Source organism: Rhinolophus hipposideros (assembly GCF_964194185.1).
Source record: "Rhinolophus hipposideros genome assembly, chromosome: X".
In the NCBI taxonomy this organism is placed as follows: Eukaryota; Metazoa; Chordata; class Mammalia; order Chiroptera; family Rhinolophidae; genus Rhinolophus; species Rhinolophus hipposideros.
The window spans coordinates 6,876,111-6,889,020 of record NC_138046.1 but is presented as its reverse complement, the minus strand read 5'-3'; the positions used below and the strand labels follow the sequence as shown (position 1 = coordinate 6,889,020).

Here is a 12,910-nt window from a genome sequence, read left to right as displayed (position 1 = left end):
AGACCGCCCGTCGAGAACACAGTAGAGAGGTTTTCTTTTGAAGGCAAGTCTAGAGGGAGGCTTTAGTCAGGGACAGTCCAAGGAAAGGTCGTGAACTTAGGGGAGGGAGACTTGAGCGGGTGGGGTCTGAGTGTCTGTGGGCACCTTCAGGTGCTGCGGAAGGGCTGCTGGCAGGGCCCGGATGAGTGTCCTGGTGACCGAAAGAGCTGCAGCTCGCGGAGGGCAAGGGGAGGGGGAAGCCAAGAGCAAGATGCACGTAGGGTCTCCTCACCCCCCCCCAAGTCTGCCCCTCCCCTCCTGGGGGAGCAGCCCCCACCAGCACCACTTGCATCAATGTGTGCCCCCCCCAGATGGCCTGATACTCAAGAAAGCCCCAGTCTCAGGCGTCAGCCTTGCAAAGCCTCCTGGCCTCCCACCTCCCAGGGCTCTGGGGTGAATCACATGGCAAAGGCTGCTTCCTCACCCATACCCCAATCTTAAAATCCTGACCCTTGGGCCCGCCTGACCTAAGAGTGGGAGCTGGACAGTAGAAGGGAACAGAGAACACATAAACAGGAGCGAGGGGCCACAGCAGCTCCCGCCGCCACCTCAGAAAGCCGGGGTCTCTGAGTTTGGTCCCAAGTAAATCCCTCTGAGCCGCCCTCATGGGCTTGTCTGAGGAGCCAGGAGGCAGGGGGTGGGGGACGAGGCGGTCTAAGTCCAGGGCCCAATTAAGAGATCAGATGGTAAAGGGTTTGGGAGCTTTTAAGGTGAGGAGGCTGATCCCACAGGCTTGTATAAATTGCTGTGACCCCCAGATGGCATCAGGGCTGGCGGGCATCAGAGACAGGGTTTTCTGGAGCCATGGCCCAGCGGTGGGACCCCCAAAGGCTTTCAGGAGGGCAACCGCAGGCCAGCTTTGAGGACAGCACCCAGGGGAGCATCTTCACCTACACCAACAGCAATACCACCAGAGGTGAGAGAGCAGGTGCCAGAGAGGCCGGGTCGTGCTGGCTGGAGCGGCCCCCTGGGACACCAGGCTCAAAGGGCCATGGGGGCGTCTGTTTTCTGTACATCGTCACCAGCCGAGAGGGTCTTCTCCCTTAGCTTTATGATGACATGAATGGCACTTTCCTTTCTGAATAGAAATGGACACCAGCATATCAAATATGCATTTTCAAACCACAGAGGCTTCCCAGACCCTTTGAGAATCGCTGTCCCAGGAAAGTTCATTACTCTTGCCTTGTTGGCCCCACACTGCTGGGGAAGGAGCCGGGTCTGACTCATCTTCACATGCCTTGAAACCAAAAGGAGGCAAACACCAGGAGCGGGAGGCTTGAGGAGGGGGTGAGTGACTTCTAGAACCTTAGGGTCAGAAGAGACTGTAGCGGTCATCTTCCCAACTCCGTGCCAGGGCCCGCAGTCTTAGGCTGCAGATTCCGGTGGAAGAAGCCTGCTCGGCTCCCAGGGTCGCCTTTGGTTTTGAGCTGGCCTGTGCCAAGAGAGGGCTTGGGCCCAACAGAAACGGAAAACTGTTAAGGCAGCTAGAGTTCTGCCCTGGGAGTGGCCCAGTCCAGAAGCTTTGCATGTGAGCCATTCAAAGAGCTGAGGACACTAGTGATCTAGTCACACTAGCCCCTGGCCGCCTCCCCAGGTCCCTCTTCCAAACCAAAGACCATTGGCTCCTTCGAGAACATGTGCTGTGGATTCTTCAAGGCCAGGGCAGTGATCAGCAACAGGGTTCCTGGGCCAGACTGGTTGAGAACCCTGAAGCTCGTGTTGACCTGTTTGCACCCCAGAATAGCCATGAAGGAGATGAAACAATGCTCTCCCTGGGGGCCCCTGGGGCTTCTTCAATACCCAAGATTCCTTTTTGTGAATTTTTCCCCCAAATTCAAGTATCTACCAGAGTAGAGGGAAGAGCATAAGGAAGCCCCGGGTATGGATGACTTGCCTTATTTCATCTGTAACCCTCTCTACTTTCCCTTTTTCCTGATTTCTAGCAGCAGATCCAAGTCATCACACCATTTCCTCTTTTACTCTTCAGTACGCATGTCTAAGGGGAAAGGTCTCTCTAGAAAACATAACCCCAATGACATTATCACACCTAAAAGATAGCATCAAACAGTCAACATTTAAACATTTTTTTCAGTTTGCTTGAGTCGGGGCTCAAATAAGGCCCACATGTTCCCATTGATTGATATGTCTTTTCATCCTCTTTGAATTTAGAGGTTCCTCCTCGACCTCCTTACAATTTATATATCAAAGAAAATGAGTCATTTGTTCCTGGACTCACCCACCTCAGACTCTGCTGACGTCTTCCCATGTTCTCAAGCAGTTGATCGGAAGGTCTGCTGGGAGGCCGGCTGGGCTTCTGGGGTGTTTTGGCAAGACCGTGCCATTAGGAGGGTGTCCCTTTTTCTGGGGTGTAAGCAGCTGCTGAAGCCCAATGCCAGGACCCATTAAACCCCTGGGAATTGCAAAAACAGCATTCTGACTGTCTTCCTTTGTTAGCTGGACTAACAGATAAAGAGAAATTGCCCTCATCCACTATTGGGCTCCCCAGGGGGTAGTGTGCATGGAAAAGGCGGGAGAAATGCTTGATTCTGCCTCTTTCCCTCTCCCATTTCAAAGTAACGACTTGGCTCCCCAGTGGAACCAATTGGGTTTGACCTCTGTGTGTCCTTTCTCTCCTACCAAGAATCGTGGTCTCAAGGGCTTTGAGTAGAATCAGAATTTGAATATCATTTAATTAATCATTTGCTTTATTCCCCACACACTCACAATGGTCTCGTAATATGACACGAACACAACTGCCAACAATATGATTACCAAAAAGTAACACCTGAACAGGTCTTTGTATCTGTAGGGTATATGCCACTAGATTCAACTGGTCAGGCTAGTGTCTTTTCAAGTCCCTTAGAATCATCCTTCTCTGTGTGCTTATGCCACCAGGTGGCTATGCATTTGGGTCCATTTGTTTCATGTTTTTGTTTTCAGGGATTGCTTTTTAAAATTTGATTTTGGTTTATAATTGTGTCATAAAATATTTATAGGGCTTCCAACTAAAATCTAGAAAAACAAGGTATATTGGAAGAAATCTTGCTTCTCTGCCTGCCCCCACATCTGATTCCCTCCCTCTCTGTGGTTCTTTGCCTGGGTGTTCACTGTGATACCTTTGTCATGCTCATTTTTTTCATGAAATGAGTCCCAGAGCTTTCAGGAGGGAGGGGCGGATCAGGGCACCTGTTCCAGTGTCCCTTCTCTCTGGCCTTCCACATTCGTAGTGCTATTGTCCCCTCACCGCCATGTGCGGCCCTTGTCCCCACCCTGTCCGATCTGGACTCCATGGACCGTCTGGGAAGGACACTCAGGCTGCCTCATTTTGAAACTGCTCTGGCCCCTTGCATTTGCCTGCAAGTTGGAGTGTTCGAAACACCTCCCGGTTCTAGTTGCTAGTCTCACGCTAAGCCTCTGTACCTTTTGAGTAACTCCAATACATACTAGAACGTCATAGAGGTGCATGGTAGTCTCAAGGGGCCGAGTTGACTCAGCTGGGGAATCTGGAAAAGCCTTCCAGAAGCCAAGGGCATCTGAACCAGGCTTTATGGTATGGAAGGAAAGAGGACCCGGTAACAGGGGAGAGCGCGAGCGGAGATCCAGCAACAGAGAGACGTGGAGTGCGCACGGGGAGCAGTGCCGGGGGTGCAGGGGGTTCATGGGAGCAGAAGCCTGCCCACGGCACTCCATGGGGCTGGCCCAGCATACTGGGGGTGGTGAATCCTAGGAGGGAGCGACAACCAGCAGAGATGCTGAAGAGTTCGGCTTTGTTAACTTCAAGTATGTCCCTGCAGGTGACCAGCAAGCCATGGCCTCTGTCCTGGGAGACAGGTTGTTTGCAGATGAGCAAAGCTAGAGGGAAAGAAGCAGTTGCAAAGGCAGTGCGCAGGAGAGTGGGGGCGGGGTGAGGGGAGGCTCTGACAGGGCGGAGAGGGGTGGGATGGGCGGAGCTGTACAGGTGAGTGACGCTGCTGCCTACTCTGTACCTCCTGGCCCCAGGCCCTTTTGCAGGCCCCAACTACCACATCGCTCCCAGATGGGTGTACCACCTCACCAGCACCTGGATGGTCTTTGTAGTCATTGCATCGGTGTTCACTAATGGGCTTGTGTTAGTGGCGACCATGAGGTTCAAGAAGCTACGCCACCCTCTGAACTGGATCCTGGTGAACTTGGCAGTTGCTGACCTGGTAGAGACCATCATCGCCAGCTCCATCAGCGTTGTGAACCAGATCTATGGCTACTTTGTGCTGGGCCACCCTCTGTGTATCGTGGAGGGCTACACTGTCTCCCTGTGTGGTAAGCCAGCCAAGAGCCCGGGCTCGGGGAAGACCCAGCCTGCTGTGTGTGAAGGAGACACTCACATGACACCCCCCCAGGTGTGCCTGCAATGCACATGCAAAGTACATGTTGAAAGGGAGACAGACCCACGGGGGGAGCTGGGCCAGGGGCATCATGTAGATGTGTGGACTTGCAGTCCCACACACTCTGGGTACCTGCTCTGAGATGGGCTCTGCTCGGGGACAGCCCGTTGGGGGCCATGCAGCTGGCATATGAGGAAACAGATATAGAGCCAGGGGACCCCAGCACAAGGTGGGAGGGGAGGGCTCTGGGCACCCCGAACAGAACGCCCACCCAGATAAGGGACACATTTCCTTTCAGCTCACCTGTGTTGGCTTTTCCCAGGGAAAGAAACAATTCCCACATCCCTTTCCCCAGCCCCGTCACTAATATCTCTGTGGGCCACGGCTCCGCTCAGGTGGACGTGGGCTGAGAAGAACCCGTGGGCAGGCTTTGTGCTGGGCACCAGGCATACAGGATTCCACACACAGGGCCGAGCCCCAAGGTGCTCCCATCTTGAGGAGAGGGGGCCCTATGCCAGAGAGGGACTACACAGTGCCACCAGTCCTCTCAGAGGACCTTGTCCTGAGGGGGGGCGATAGAGGAGCTGCATCTTGAGTCAGCAGGGTGAGAAGGAGGCTGGTGCTGAGAAGTTGAGGAGAGCTGGGCTCAGTCAGTGGTAGGGTGGGCAGAGGACTGGTGAACAACGAGCCACGGCTGAGCAGACAAGAGGTGGGCAGGTCTGGGATGACACACTCAGGAGTGGAAACTTTAGTTTGGGCGGAGGAGACTGGAGGGGTAGACCCAAGAGGAGGCTGGAAAGTGGAAAGGAGGCTGAGGGAGGGAGGGAGCCAAAGCCACATCGGTAGGAGTGGCGAGGAGGCTAGAGTAGGAGCTGGATCTGTCACCAGTTGGGTACGTGGTGAGGTGAGGTGGTTGCCAGGAGGCCAGGTTTCACTCTCAGGGGCCCACGAGGAAGAGGAGGACAAGCAGGTCTCATGAGGCTGAGGTCCCCTCCAGGAGCCCTTGCACCATGCCCCCCTGAGAGAACAGAGAGCGGCAGGTTTATAGCTCAGTGTACACCCAAGAAGACAGGGAGCCCAAGGGCCATAGCACTCAGCACATGCAGCCTGTCTGCAGGCCCCCGGCTGTCAAACCAGCCAAAGCTTACAGCTTCTGTCACATTTTTCAACTTTCGCAGGGCCACCTGGCCACCACGCCTGGGTCCCTAGCTCCCACATCTAACTTGGGCTTGTCTCATTGCTGCCTAAACTGATGTCCAATAATGATTCTCAGGAGGTGGACAATATTCGTAGAAAAAGAATGAGACACTAGGATAGATAGGAGGGATCTGGGGAAGGAGGAACCTGGCCTCAGATTTGAATTACTAGTGGTGTGAGCTCCACTAAATTACTTTACCTGCTCTGCTCCTCCTCCATTTTCCCATCTGCAATATGGGGGCAGGACTCAGGAAGGAAGATTTAAATGAACACACTGAACCCTCCCACAACCCTATCAGGTAGGTACTAACGTGATGCCCACTGTACAAGTAAGGACTGCCCTCCCCGTCTAACTGCCTCTTATTTTACAGCTGATAACCCAGCACTCTCCTGAAAGCATAGAATGCGAGTTACCGTGCAGGTCAGGCAGAGAAAGTACGTCCCCCAAGGGCAAGTTCTCCGTGCACCTCAGTGGCGGTTGAATGGCCACTCCCTGAGTGGCCTCTGTGTCCACATTCACGGCTATCTCTGGTTCGGCTTGCGGTCCATTCTTGGGTCGCCCAGTTGCCGAGCAGCCAGCACTTCTGCCCCAGTTTTGGTGCCAGGGATGCCCCTTGGCCCTCTGGGGAAGCCTATGGACCTCTTCTCAGAAGAATGTTTGCAAATGTGCACAGTGAGGTCCATAGGATTTCAAAGGAAGTCGACGATATTGAAATATAATTATCAACGTATTAAACAGTAATTAGCAACAGTCCTTTGTTTAAAGTATTAGGATTACAATTATAATACTCAATTGAATTATATTATAATTCAATAAATAGTATTAGAAGTATTTTTTAGAAGTATTAGTGACACCATTCCTCATTAAAATATCAAATAACTGGATGGGGCCTGATAGCCACTGAAATTTCAAAGTGGTAACGAGCATAATGATATTGGGAAGTGTCTGCCACTTGTGTAGAGTGACCGAGTCACAGGCACTGCTGGTGCTGTCACACCCGTACTGGAAGGAAATGCCAATAGAGGTTAGTGGAAACAAAGATGTCGTTCTTCCCACCCCAGTTCACGGAGCCCGGAATTCTGCACACAGACCTCCAGAGACTAAGCAGGATGGGAGACGCTATCCCCACCTACCAAATGGTGGTAGGCGGTGGGAAATCAGGGAATGGGTTCCAAGTGCCTAAGGAATGCATGTGTATGGGCAGATGGGGTACAGCTCTTGGCTGGGACCATAGCAGTGGTCACGCTGGTGTGTACATGGCCATTGGGGACATGCCTCAATGGCATCAGAGGAAAGGCTGGTGGCCAAGTAAAAGAGAGGGGAAGCGAGATGGACGAAGAGGCTGAATGAGAGGGGGCAAGGAGAGGCCCAATGGGGGAGGACTGGAAATCAGGTGTTAGAAAAAGAAATGGACCAAGAGACTCAGTGCTCCCTGCACCTGAAAAGACTCTTTGGAGAATGAGGTTTTGCAGGTAGTTGGCAAGGGAGATGCCTCTTCATGTGGAGAACCGTCAGCAAGTTTGGATGGAAGAAGCCATATGGGAGGCTCAAAGCCGTCGTCTATTGGCTCTACCCTGCAGGCATCACGGGTCTCTGGTCTCTGGCCATCATTTCCTGGGAGAGGTGGCTGGTGGTCTGTAAGCCCTTTGGCAACATGCGATTTGACGCCAAGCTGGCCATCACGGGCATCGCCTTCTCCTGGGTCTGGGCTGCTGTGTGGACTGCCCCGCCCATCTTTGGTTGGAGCAGGTAAGGAGGCCAGGGGGCCAGGAAGGTGGTTTGTTAGGATGGAGAGGGGAGGGTCCGACTTGTGATTCCCTTTGCAAATTGCTTTCTGTCTCTGGGCCTCCGGGGCCCCATGAATAAGGTGAGGATGGATCTGACTCTCCCTGAGAACCCTTGGAGCATACAGGGTCTATGAATGTGTGAATCTGGCTGGCTGCAACATGGAAATGGGCCCTGTGGTCTCCAAGCCTCTGGAAATGTCTGTTTCTCCCAAGTGCGAGCTGCTCACGGAAACACATGGAGAAAACACCGACAACCTAAGGCCATGGGCTGAGCTAGTTGACCCCAGAAAAATGATTTGGGTATTCACACGTGTTCTTAGAAGGCAAGAGGATGCTTTGCCCTTCTCTTGTAAAAGAAGGGTGTGATTGAGGTCATGAAAATGTTCTGGAACCAGATAGTGGTGATGAATGTACTAAGTGCCACTGAATTGTTCACTTTAAAAATGGTCAGTTCATGTCACACGAATTTCACCTCAATTCAAACCCCCCAAAAAACCCACAACCCTACCTAAGGCAGCGGCATGCCTGAGCTGGGGGGGTGGGGAGGCCCAGGTTGACCTGCCTGCACCAGGACAGGCTACCAGCCCTTCTCTCCAGGTACTGGCCCCATGGCCTGAAGACTTCCTGCGGCCCAGACGTGTTCAGCGGCAGCTCATACCCTGGGGTTCAATCGTACATGATTGTCCTCATGATCACGTGCTGTATCATCCCACTCAGCGTCATTGTGCTCTGCTACCTGCAAGTGTGGATGGCCATCCGAGCAGTAAGTCTCCATGCCCTCCTGGCCATACCCCCAGCTGGTAGGGTCTGGAGGGCCAGGGAGGTCTGGGTAGGGACTGAGAATCACCCAATCCGCTCTCTTGCCCCCAAACCAGACGTGACTCAAGCAGTTTCTTTAGGGCTGCAGTTACAGCCCTGCGTCCCTCGTCCTTGTTCCTATAGGACGCGAAGGCACTGCCCCCGCCCTCTCCCCATGGAGAGGCCCAATAAGAGAGCAGAGCTGCATTACTGCTGACCCAGGACAGTTCCCCGGGCAGCCAGATCTGCAAGTGAAATCCGCAAATCAAGGGGTGTTTTTAAAAGGCTGCCAGCAGAGGGCCCTTGTTCCTTCATGGGTGAGCGGGCAGGCTAAGGAGTGGATTCACAGGTGCCATCGGCCCCCGGGCGCACTCTCCCCACCCTCCTCCCTGGGAAGCTGACCCCGCACACAGCCAGTGCCCCCTGCATGTCACCACCGCATGCTGAGCTACCACTGGGGGCCCTTGTAGGAAATCAGAGAGAGACAGGAGGTTGAGATTGGGTCCTGGGGTGCTTTGAGCTTTGCACTCCCCTGTGGTCCCCTGAACATCATAAGCTGTCCCTTTATCAATCAACTAAGCTACAATTAGCTTGATCTGGATGTGCCATCTGTTCCTGTTGGGATCCTGCTTGGCACAGGTGGTAGAAGGCCCTTGGGGGTGGTGCCTTTCCTATATGAAGCCGCTTGTGTCCACAATCGGATCAGCATGTGTTGATAAGCTCTCTCTAAAGTGGAGGCTGGGGCCTCAACATAAGCTCCCCTCCCCTCACTGCCTTCAGCCTGTGATTTGCCCCTTTCTTCCTCCCCCTACCCTGTCAGTGGTCAGGGATCAGAACTAACGTAGCTGGCTCCCACGCGTGTCCAACCACGGCTTGGGCCATGTTACCTCTGGGTTGTGGAGCCCAGGCTCCAATCCAGAACGTGTCCCTCACACCCACTCAGCTGCATGCCATCAGTTCCTGCCCTCAGCAGGCAGTGGCCAGCCTCTGAGTCTTCTCCTGCCCAGCCCCTCAGACCTGAGCACAGGAGGGGACACGCTGATAACAGACCAGGTGAGGCCAAGAACAGCCTCCTTAGCTCCTTCTCCAGCTCCTAACGGGAGCCAAGCTAAGCCAAGAGCTTGGAAGGCCCCAGCTCCGGGCCCTCTTAGCCAGGCCCAGCTGCTACCTCAAAGTCTGCACAGCTCCCGAGACGCCACCCTGAGCCAGGCGTGCACTCACTCAGGTGGGAGCTGGCTGCTGGCTGGCTGGGGTGCTGTAACGGGTGGACCCATCTCCTTCTCCCCACGACTCCCCATCCCTGGGCCACCCACCTCTCACTGCCTCCCGCACTTGCTGCCCAAGCAATAGGAACACGGAGTCCCCTCAGACACAGAGCGCTGAGAGACTCCCACTCACTGTCCCCTGGCACGACTCTCTGTCTCCCCCAGGTGGCAAAACAGCAGAAAGAATCCGAGTCCACCCAGAAGGCAGAGAAGGAGGTGACGCGCATGGTGGTCGTGATGATTCTGGCATACTGCTTCTGCTGGGGGCCCTATACCTTCTTTGCATGCTTTGCTGCTGCCCACCCTGGCTACGCCTTCCACCCTCTGGTGGCCGCCTTGCCAGCCTACTTTGCCAAAAGTGCCACTATCTACAACCCCATTATCTATGTCTTTATGAACCGGCAGGTAAGTCACACCTTTGGTGGTGCAAACTGGAAAGACCCCAGAAGAGCCCCGTGATGGCTCCCACCTGGAGTCCTGTCTGTCCCCCGGGAAAATGACCAGGGAAGGCACAGAACGTGACCCAGCCCCAGGCAGCTCTCCCTCTGGGTCCTTTTATGTTCTCCGCCTAAGGGTGGCGTTGCCTGCAGCACCTGCGTGCTGCGTACTCTCCCCTTCTGTTAACCTAGAGTTCAAACACCCAAGGATTGCCTGAACACGGCTACATTTACCGTAGGTGTGCACGTCTTACGTTTCTAGGCGCAACTCCTCTCAACCTTCATCTTTCCATCTTCAATCCCGAACTCCAAAGACACAAAGAGGCCCTTCTTTGCTGCACTGACCTGTGGTTTTCATGACTTCGTGGGTTAGTTCAAGGGGGACACACGGTGGTCCCGCCCAAGGTCTTGCCAGATGGCAGCCATCATGGGCTGGCAAACTGCCCGTGACTCCTAGACTTCTTAGCAGGTTACAGGTGACCATTGAGGTTCATCATCTCCGAAGTGCAATTTGCCTTATTATTCCTTGAGCCCATCACGTCCACTTTGTTAAGGTGCAGTTGTGATGTGACTGGATGGTGGCCAGGAAGGTTCGTGGGTCAGAAATACCACCCCGTCAGGGACCTCCCATTTCACCAGTCCATTCCTTCCCACGGGCTCTTCTCGGCGCCTCCATTTCACAGTTGTCCCATGGCTCCGCCCCCTCCAGCCTGGTCCTGACTCTCTGTGGAGTTCCTTCGGCATGCCTTGTTTTGGAAACATTGAAATATTCAGTAGGACCACAACAAATTCCCCAGGACTCCACTGCTGGCACCTCAATACCCAGAGTGCAGTTCTTCCCCTGACCCGTTTCCTGTCTCGTACATGGGGCTCATTTTAGGTCTGGCTTTGTCTGTGGAATCCTAGGCTAGCTTACCAAGTACTGTCTTTGCTTGACTCTTCCCATTCTCCCCAGCTCTCTGCACTTCTGGACCTTTCCAGGCATTCGAAGCTTTCTTTCACTCTTTCCACATTGTTATCACTTCCTGTTGCATTCTGAGAACTTTCTGGAATGGAACTCCATGACAACAGGAAACTTGGCTCTTTCTATTCACTGGTGATCCCCCCCAGGACACAGTCTGGTGCAGAATGGGTGCTCAGCAGGTAGATGCTGAGTGAATGTGTCAAATGAATTCCTCAGCCTCATTGGCCAGCTGTTCAGCTGAGTTGATTCTGCTGTTCAGCCCATTTCTTCTGTTACCGATTTCAACAATTAGGTTTGTTACGTTTGAGAGTTTTGTTGCTGGAGATTGCTGGAGGGAGTCAAGAAGAGGCCTGGAATATAATAGGAAATGCATCTGGACTGTGTTCTCAGAGTATTGTGGTTAGCTCAGTGATAATCTGAGATATAATCTGAGAAATGAATAGGGCCCAGGTCTCTTTAGGGACCAAGCAGCAAAGAGCAGGGACCCCCTGCTGCCGGACGACTCTCTAGGCTAAAGCGATGAGGTGGTGGCTAGACTGTTGTCTACCTAGTCCTAGCCTGGCCCCCAAATTGATGGACTAGAAACAAGATGACAATCACATTCCCTTATACTAAAATGCCTCTTCCTGGACATTCTGGAGACAGGTCACTCTGTGTATAGGCCCCTTAGCTGGCATCATCTTCTGTCACTGTGTGAGTTCCCTAGGCTGCCATAGCAAACTACCACAGACGGGGTGGCTTTAAGCAACAGAAATATACTGTCTCCCAGTTTTGGAGGCCTGAAGATCTGAGAAGTCTGAGATCAATGTGTCAGCAGGGTTGGTTCCTTCTGAGGGCTCTGGGAAAGAATCTGTTTCTGTCTCTCTCCTAGCTTCTGGTGGGTACTTGCTGTTCCTTGGTTTGTAGACGACTCACCCTGATCTCTGCCTTTGCCTTCACATGGCCTACTTCCCTCTGTGCCTTTTGTCTGTGTCCAAATTCCTTTCGGCATGACCTCATAGTAATGTACATCTTAATCACATCTGCACAGACTATTTCCAAATAAGGCCACATTCACAGACTTGAGGCATTAGGACAGGGACGCATATTTTGGAGGGACACGATGTGACCCACAATAGTTACCATCAGCTGCTAAACTAGATGACATAGATGACCAAATAGTCAGGAATAGACTATCCCATGTGCAAGGAACAACCTGAGCCTTCCTCCACTCACTCTGCGGGGTTCGGAATAGTCAAAGAGAAGGTGTTAAGTCATCCAGGTGACACTTAATGAACACCTTCCTCCGAATGCCCCAAGCATTACATAATCATAGAACACTGGCCCTTCCTGCTTTGCTGAATAACACTTTCTGTCCTGCCAGTTTCGAAACTGCATCTTGCAGCTTTTTGGGAAGAGAGTGGATGATAGCTCTGAACTCTCCAGCACCTCCAAAACGGAGACCTCATGTGTCTCTTCGGTGTCACCGGCATGAGTAGCTCCTGGTCCTAACAACAAAAAGATCTGCCTCCTACCGGAAAACGTAACCCCCGTCCCACTCCCCGGGGCTTTGGCTACCACCCCCACCATCCCTTCTTCTCCATCCCTGTGAAATAAACGTACTATCTCTTTGCCAAAAACAAGTCACAGAGGCTGCCACTGAAGTTTGGGGGCACCTGAGCCTCTGAGTATTCAGTCACTGAGTCGCAAGAGGGTGTGAGGGGTTTAGAAAGGAGAGTAGCGGGGCTGGCCCGGTGGCTCAGGTGGTTAGAGCTCCGTGCTCCTAACTCCGAAGGCTGCCGGTTCGATTCCCACATGGGCCAGCAGGCTCTCAACCACAAGGTTGCCAGTTCAACTCCTCGAGTCCCACAAGGGATGGTGGGCTGCGACCCCTGCAACTAAGATTGAACACGGCACCGTGAGCTGAGCTGCCCCTGAGCTCCCGGATGGCTCAGTTGGTTGGAGTGCGTCCTCTCAACCACAAGGTTGCCAGTTTGATTCCTTGACTCCGGCAAGGGATGGTGGGCTGCACCCCCTGCAACTAGAAAAACGGCAACTGGACCTGGAGCTGAGCTGCACCCT

At 53.3% G+C, this 12,910-nt stretch overlaps 1 protein-coding gene across 1 annotated transcript; it reads left to right on the top strand.

The window, feature by feature from the left end:
- Positions 1-843: 843 nt before the first annotated feature.
- LOC308495539 (long-wave-sensitive opsin 1) lies at positions 844-12,323 on the top strand (the record flags this gene model as incomplete). The annotated part of the gene is made up of 6 exons (XM_081043936.1): positions 844-955; positions 4,039-4,335; positions 7,179-7,347; positions 7,983-8,148; positions 9,614-9,853; positions 12,213-12,323. 6 exons carry the CDS (start codon positions 844-846, stop codon positions 12,321-12,323), a joined length of 1,095 nt encoding a protein of 364 aa, XP_080900062.1.
- Positions 12,324-12,910: the final 587 nt, after the last annotated feature.